The 7,862-nt window shown below is 37.7% G+C and overlaps 1 protein-coding gene across 1 annotated transcript; it reads left to right on the top strand.

Annotated features, from left to right (window-relative positions):
- Window positions 1-212: 212 nt before the first annotated feature.
- psma1 (proteasome 20S subunit alpha 1) lies at window positions 213-6,639 on the top strand. The gene is made up of 10 exons (XM_084059188.1): window positions 213-288; window positions 2,088-2,132; window positions 2,256-2,357; window positions 3,282-3,385; window positions 3,846-3,934; window positions 4,485-4,555; window positions 4,987-5,116; window positions 5,652-5,731; window positions 5,866-5,970; window positions 6,337-6,639. The coding sequence occupies exons 1-10, from the start codon at window positions 286-288 to the stop codon at window positions 6,400-6,402; spliced, it is 795 nt and encodes a 264-aa protein (XP_083915314.1). The 5' UTR covers window positions 213-285; the 3' UTR covers window positions 6,403-6,639.
- Window positions 6,640-7,862: the final 1,223 nt, after the last annotated feature.

Raw genomic sequence — 7,862 nt, 5'->3', positions numbered from 1 at the left:
TTTTCAGTACTTTTACTTTTACTCCACTACATCTCAGAGACAAATATTGTACTTTTACTAAAACACTTACGACGCGCTGTGAGCTTGATTTCAAATAAAATCTTGCAGGGAAATTATAATCTGGCAGCAGATCTGGCAACCCTGCTACCAGGGCTAATCAGTCAATCAGCTGTTTGACAACATCGGACATCTGTTGCTCTTCCTGTGACGCAGGAGGAGTTCAGGAAAAGAAATCAATCCGGAATCACAGCTCAGAGCCTCGGGTTCAGAGAAGCTCTAGTAAAGATGGTAAGATTGAATGAAATTACACACCATTTGACCTTCTCTTGTCTCATATAATAATAATATACCGGATTGGCTTCTCGATCTCATGATGAGTCGCATGTGTGCATTTCACTTATCTTTAAAGTCATAAAGAGCTCACACTAAGGCTAAGCTAACGAGCTAGCACACCGCTCACTGCACTGTGAGTAAGCAAAACCGGGGTTGCCATGTCCGCTTATTATAAACGACTTTGGGCTTGTTTTTTATTGGACTTGTCCTTAAAGTGTAGCTGTTGCTTATTTCGGCTTAATGTTGTTTAAACCAGTGGTCTTCAAATATTTTCATGGCAAGGACCCCCAGATTAATATGTATTTGTCCAAAGACCCCCTCCCCCATCTGAATGAAATTTACTTTTGTGTTTATTTTATTTATTTTAAATAGCAGATCTATTGAGAGCTTGGTTGCTTATTTCTCTCGCAGAATCTGGCACTACTGAGCAAAACACCCTCAGCCCTCATTCATGACTCATGAGGCTGGAGAAATAAGTCAGAAAAACGCAATTGTTTTGTAATTGAACCGTTCCAACATAAAACCAATAAATAAAACATTCATTTATAATAATGAGGGTCTTAGTTTTTTACCCGTTGATAATATTATCTAGCACGTTGGCATCTTAGCTAGCTAAGCTAGCGTGCTAACATTAGCTCAATTCGTTTCTTTCGTTTTCTCTTTAACATTGATTTCTCTGCGCCTTTCTTTTGGTGAAATAAAAGCTTGTAATTTGTCATACTGATGAATGTTAAATGTTAAAGTATGTCCAGCTAGCCTAGTGGCTGCAATGGAATATTCTTTTATAAACTTTCTAATGTCATAGGGTGTGAAATGAGAATACCACAGTGGTTCTCAACCTGTGGGTGGGATTTTTTGGGGTCTCCACGCTCCAGATGACAGTGAAGTGACAATTTAAGAACTTTTAACACCTTTTTGAACACATTTAGACCTGAGACTAGGTTTTTTTTTTTATATATATATATATATATATATATATATATATAATTATTATTAATGTTTTTATATATATTCAAATATTTACACACATTTTCAAGATCTTTCCAAAAATATCAGATCTACAAGCTCGTGCCGCGCTATGAGCTTGTATATCTGCTATTTTTGAATAGCCAAATATGGGTTAATAACCCCCCCCATGACTGCATCAAAAGTAATCAACAACCTACTATAAAAATGTCAAATTGTCAAATAATGTAAATATACACAAATATTGTGAAAATAGCAGATCTACAAGCTTACACAACGTTGTGAGCTTGTAGATCTGCTGTTCTCACAATATTTATCTGTGGAACCGAGTCAAACAAAATGTAATGCCTCAACTCTTACAATTCCAAGTGCTTATCTGGGGGGGGGGGGTCCCAATTCAAATATGATTATTTCAGGGGGTCACGGCCTGAAAAGGTTGAGAGACACTGCATTACCATGATGGCGAATTCCCTGGTGCCATGGCGAAGTTGCAAACAAAACTTTGTTTGCACCTGCCTTGCTGTCCCAGCTGGCTACTTTATTATTTATTTATTGGTAATCCAATCCAATGCCTGAGTCTAGAAGAAAAGGCGCCCATGTTAGTTGTCACAGAATGTCTTCATCTTTTGTGGAGCCCAACTGTGTTTGGTTTGGTTGAGTTTTGGGGAATCGGACAGAAAATGCAAGACAATTACGTGAGCTCATTATAAAATGTGTTAAGTTGTAATGTGCTAGAAATTACTTTCAATGTCATCATTAACAACATGATCTGTTTACAAACTCTCTAGTTCCGCAACCAGTACGACAATGACGTCACAGTATGGAGCCCACAGGTGAGTGACTGTTTATATAGCTCTCATAGGCTTTCTAAAACGTACTTGAATGAAAGATGTGTTGTAATTAAATTGTATTCCACAGAATCTTGCATTAATATAAGCTTTTTGCTTCTGTTCCAGGGTCGTATCCACCAGATTGAGTATGCAATGGAGGCAGTGAAGCAGGGCTCAGCTACTGTAGGACTCAAAAACAAAACCCACGCAGTCTTGGTGGCACTTAAGGTAATAACATCCTCACTATTAATCACAAGGCTGTTATTTTCATCTAGTATGGCATACTTTTAGGTCTTTCACTGGCTGTCGCTTTCATGAAATTGCAGAATCTCAATATTTGATTATTAATAGGGCTGCCTCTATGTATTATTTCTCGTGTATTATTTTCTTAGTGGTTATTCTATCAATTATTTCAATTAATTGAGAAACACATTTTTTGGGTCATTTGTTTCATCTTTTGCGCATCAAGGAATTGACCAAGAATATTTTTTAAATAATGGACTAAATCGATTAGTCCTATATTATACTACGTCGTACAACAATGTCACACACAAATAACAAAAATTGCACATGACAGCGTGCAGTGTGAGCATGTAGATCTGCTATTTTCAACAAAAAAAATACTTTAGGAAAATGTTGATAATTGATTGTTCTTTTTATAATCGATTAATAAGTGTGGCACCCTTAATTACTAATGCATGTTATTTTACCTAACAAGATGCTTAAGTGTATGATATCAATGTCTGTATGTTAATTATAATGCAGTCAGATATATGCTATACAGTTGTATATGAAGCTTGTGTTTTGCAAAGATAAATAAATGGAACATTTCTCCTTTTGCGCAAAACGCAAGTTGACAACCCAACTCCCTGTGGACTGTGTTTGGAGGCATCTAGAATCTAGATAGACTTTTATTGAACCCACAAGGGAAATTTCCTCAACTTTTCTGCACCTCCAGTCTCCAATGCCCCTGAGGGGGCAGATGTCCACATCAATTGTTTTTATTTGAAAATCTGTGGGAGTGGAGCTACCAAAGGGTCCACTGTTATTGGATGGAACTTTTAAATCGATCTGAATATTATTATTATTTGGCCTGCTAAGGTTGATCAGTGTCTTACTTAATGTGTGGATGTGGTTGTTGTGTCTCTACAGAGAGCTCAGTCTGAACTGGCTGCCCACCAGAAGAAGATCCTCCATGTTGATAACCATATCGGCATCTCTATTGCGGGACTGACTGCTGACGCCAGATTGCTCTGGTAGGAATCATGTACACACAGTCGTGTGTGTATGGTGATGGTCTGGTATCTTAACCCATTAAAACCAGCTGTGTCATTTTAGATTTTAGCTATATATATGTATAGCACATTAGTTCTATACAAGATACTAGATTCAGATCTACAAGCTCATAGCTTGTAGATCTGCCATTTGTGCAAATATTTCTTTAAGTGAACATTTTTAACTCAAATCTTTGCTTCTGGGGGTCCCTGGAACAAAATTTTGAGATGTGGTTTGGTGGCCAAATTTTTGGGGGTCCTTGACATGAAAACATTAGAGAACCACTGATATAGCAACATACGTTTTTCTGAAAACTGTTTAGAAGACATTTGTAGACTCGGCCTCAGGTCTTAATGGTTTAAGTCAAGCTGTGAATATATATATATATATATTTGTTTTAATCAACTAACCAACATGTTCCTATTCATTTCCCTCCCATAGTAACTTCATGCGCCAGGAGTGTTTGGACTCCCACTTTGTATTCGATAAGCCCCTACCAACATCACGTCTCGTCACTCTTATCGGAAGCAGTATCCTTTCAGTTGGTGTGTTTAATCCATGGATTAAAGTTCTCAGTCGCCGCGACTGATTTCGGTCATTTGATTTCTATAGAAGACATGCTGACTTTATTTGGTGCATTTTGTGATTTATACCTGTTGTAATGACCCAGTAGATGTTTAGGGGTAAGGGAATAAAGGAAGCAACAAGCTGCCGGTGTAAATTAGGCAATCATTGCTTTTTATTGCTTAATGGCTAAATCAAGGTACAAAGTTTGGCATAAAGACTAAACATAACTGTAAATGAAAAGCTGAAAAAATATATCTGTATACTGAAAATAACCAACAGGAACTAAGATAGGAGTAAAACGACTTAAATGAATACTGGCACGGACGAGGTTAACCATCTGCAAATTCTCCAGTGACCAACAATGACTGGTTGCACTTGCCAGTTCTCTGGTATAAATGAGTAATGTATTGGTTGTATCTCTAATTGAGCAAATACGATTATGCACAGTCAGCATAGCTTTTGATGTACTGTATATGGTAAAAAAATAAGTGTTATCCTTAAACACATGTTTAGAAACCCAAATCCCAACGCAGAGATATGGAAGAAGGCCTTACGGTGTGGGACTCCTCATTGCTGGATATGATGTAAGTTTGCTTTGTCATGATAATAGTTTAATATTTTATTGAATGTCAAGAATGCTCTGTGCGCAGCAAAATTCCTTCCAGGGTGCTGATGAAAGCAGGAATCGATAGTTAATAATTAATCCAAAAGGTTCACTGCACACAAGGAGGCTTCTATTTTCTTTTCTTTTTTCGTTTAACAAGTTCAAATATTTACCTTTTCCCCACATGTTATTTATACATAGTAGCAATGTTTAATGTGTTTAAATTATTTCTTTATATCACTGAGCACAAACGATGTCCATAGTTCAAATTTAGAAACAATTCTAAACTATTTGAGTATTTGAGAGTGTATGGTGCTGCAAGAACTATTTGCTAAAGGAAGGGTCATGGAGCATACACACTTGTTTATTTTGTATCTATTACATATACAACTGTATGTATTTTTCCATTAGGATATGGGACCTCATATCTTCCAGACATGCCCCTCAGCAAACTACTTTGACTGCAAAGCCATGTCCATCGGAGCACGCTCACAGTCTGCACGCACCTACCTAGAGAGATCCATGGACAAGTTCATGGACTGTAAGGGCATTCACAAGTATTTTTCTTCTATTCATTGAGCAGTGCTGTGGCCTGGCTGTTATGGTTCTAGAGGTGCAAAAAGTAGAGAACCACTCATTCACTTACACAAGTGCATTCAAACACATTCAGTCCTGAACGGTAGACAGATTCACACTTTGATATTTACATGTACACTGTGTTTGAATGCAGGCTTATGCTTTTGAAAGAGACACATAGGAGTGTATCCATTTAAAATGATGTAATTGTTGCGTCAGTTTAAAGTGTAATTGATTCATGCATAAGGTCATGCCATGGAAATGAATAGTGTATGATAAATTATAAAACACAACTCTCTTGAGGATTAGTTGAACAAAGCGATCCATGTATTGGATCGCATTGTATTGATTCAAAATCAATCAAACACTATTTGCCACAGATAACAAATACACAGGAATTTTGACTTTTGACTATTGTAATGCTTCAACTATTATTATAGTTGAAGACATTACAACTGACCTGGAGTGTATTAAAACAAGAAAAATGTCGATGTTTCTAGGTAATCTGAATGAGCTGGTGCAGCATGGCCTCCGTGCTCTCAGGGAAACGCTGCCTGCAGAGCAGGATCTCACCATCAAGGTACATTACACACATCCATTCGTATTCTACTCTGTAAAATCATCAGTTAGCAGATAAAGAATATCATTATTTTGTATTACTTTTCACCCCGGTTTGGACCCACCACAGTCTTGGTATATTTTGTTATGTTTCAGAACGTGTCCATTGGCATTGTGGGTAAGGACATGGAGTTCGTCATCTATGATGACGAGGCTGTGGCTCCCTACCTGGAGGGGCTGGAGGAGAGGCCTCAGAGAAAGGTACAGTAATGGATTTAGTTTGGGTTGGCACTCACTTTCAACCATTGACTGTAACAAAAAGAAAAATATTTCAGAGAAAGGTATAAGTGATGGTTGATTCCTTGCCAAAGCAGCTGGTAGAGTTAACAGTTACCAGCAACAGCAAAAATGTACCAATATGTGGCCAATAATCCCAACCAGGGTATGAGTATGGCTTCTGGTTGGTCTAGTCATGAAGCATGTGATTGGATCAGTCCTGGCTGTCAACAGAGGTGGAAAAATGCTTTAATATAATGTCAAATCCTGGTGGTTAGCCAATGCCATGCCTGAAGAAAACAATCCACAATGTTCTACTCCTCTCAACCACTGTTCTTCTTTGTGTTGAAGGTTGCCCAGCCAGCAGATGAGCCTGCTGCAGCAGACGCACCCGGCGACGAGCCAATGGAACAGTGAGACAGACCTGTCACTCAATGATAGAGCCAGTCAGTGTCCCCCTTGGAGCAGCTGGAAACGGGCACCAATATACATGTCAAATACGCGTCAACAGTCAGAAGTGTTAGACCAAGCGAAAAGCACTTGTAGCGTGCCACTTGTTGAATTGTTTCTCATATGCACTCAGCTAACATCAAGTGATGTTGCTTTTGTATGGGTATACTATTTCCATTTTACAAATAAACTCCTTTTTCTGAACCGCAGTGTAATTGTTCATGCGTGGTGAAAGCAATGGATGAAACTTACAGTATGTTCAAACAGGACATATTGTATTTATTAAATCACTCAACAGTATTCTCTCAAACACTGATATGCAAAGGTGGGTGCATTTATAAATAATTAAGTGTATAAAAGTGACACTTTAAATACTTGGAAGGTATAGAAGACAAAAGGAAAAAGCTCACATCTGCATAATAAAAAAATCAAAGGTATTGAATGTTTACAGTGTCATTGATACGTTTAAGTTGGTATTGAAACCAGTTCAATGTTATGTAGTTGTAGACAGTTTGTATTTATTTCCACTTAAAATAAAGCTATTCATCTATAAAGTGATATAGCCTAGTTGCCAACCATATTACCCAGTCATCAGCATGCATCCTATTGAATCCCATCTCTTACGTTAAAATCGATTCCAAAATGTACTGCATGTCTATAAATCTCTATTCAAACTTAACGTATTACCAAGAACAAAACAAGCCCATTTGTTGGAAATCGGCTTTGGAAAAAGGATTCAGTAACCTTGCTGGGGAAAAAATAAAAACAGTTTGATCCAATCCCTCATGTCCCGCCTACAATAAATAGCTACAATACACAGTCCTTTCTACTACTACAGCTTCATCTGTAGAAATACCTGATCTCTGAAAATTATCACACTGATGCACAAGGAAATCTGTGCTCATAAAATGTGCCATTCAAGTATATGCAGGACCAAAATAATTGTGTGTATAATGTGCTGAGGAACTACACAATTGTAATGATGACCTATCTTACTTGACATACAGTAATTGAACAATATTGTCATAAATAGACAAGTTGAGACAATGGCCATAGGACGGAAGTTACAAAGGACTTAAAATTGTCACTACGCAGTGAAGTAGTGAACAGCACATTCCTTACTGAGGCCACCAACACCTTGGCAAAGAATTTGGAACTTTGGGGATTTTGATTGTTTTGTGGCAAGTTAGAGGTCTACAAGTTATTATTAGTATGATCAAATTTGATGGTATGAGCTTTCTACAAAAAAGCCTCTGTTTTCCAAAGGCCTTTGTGCCAAGGTCATATTTGTTGCTCCTGTCTTCTGCTAATTTTGTCACTTCTTTATGCCAAGTAAAGCAAAACAAGATGGTTGTGATGCATAGAACTTGTGTTCCCAAATTCAGTGACCGCTGCCATCCTTCATGCTACCAGCCTTTGTGAGGAAC

Source organism: Gymnoscopelus microlampas, assembly GCF_963454915.1.
Source record: "Gymnoscopelus microlampas genome assembly, chromosome: 6".
NCBI classification, from domain to species: domain Eukaryota; kingdom Metazoa; phylum Chordata; class Actinopteri; order Myctophiformes; family Myctophidae; genus Gymnoscopelus; species Gymnoscopelus microlampas.
The sequence above is the reverse complement of the archived record's forward strand: the minus strand, read 5'-3'. Positions and strand labels throughout refer to the sequence as shown.

Excerpts from the sequence above, each read along its gene's own strand:
- psma1 (XM_084059188.1), top strand. Across the intron at positions 2,358-3,281 it reads CAGTCTTGGTGGCACTTAAG|AGAGCTCAGTCTGAACTGGC; the intron begins GTAATAACATCC and ends GTGTCTCTACAG. Across the intron at positions 5,971-6,336 it reads AGGAGAGGCCTCAGAGAAAG|GTTGCCCAGCCAGCAGATGA; the intron begins GTACAGTAATGG and ends TTTGTGTTGAAG.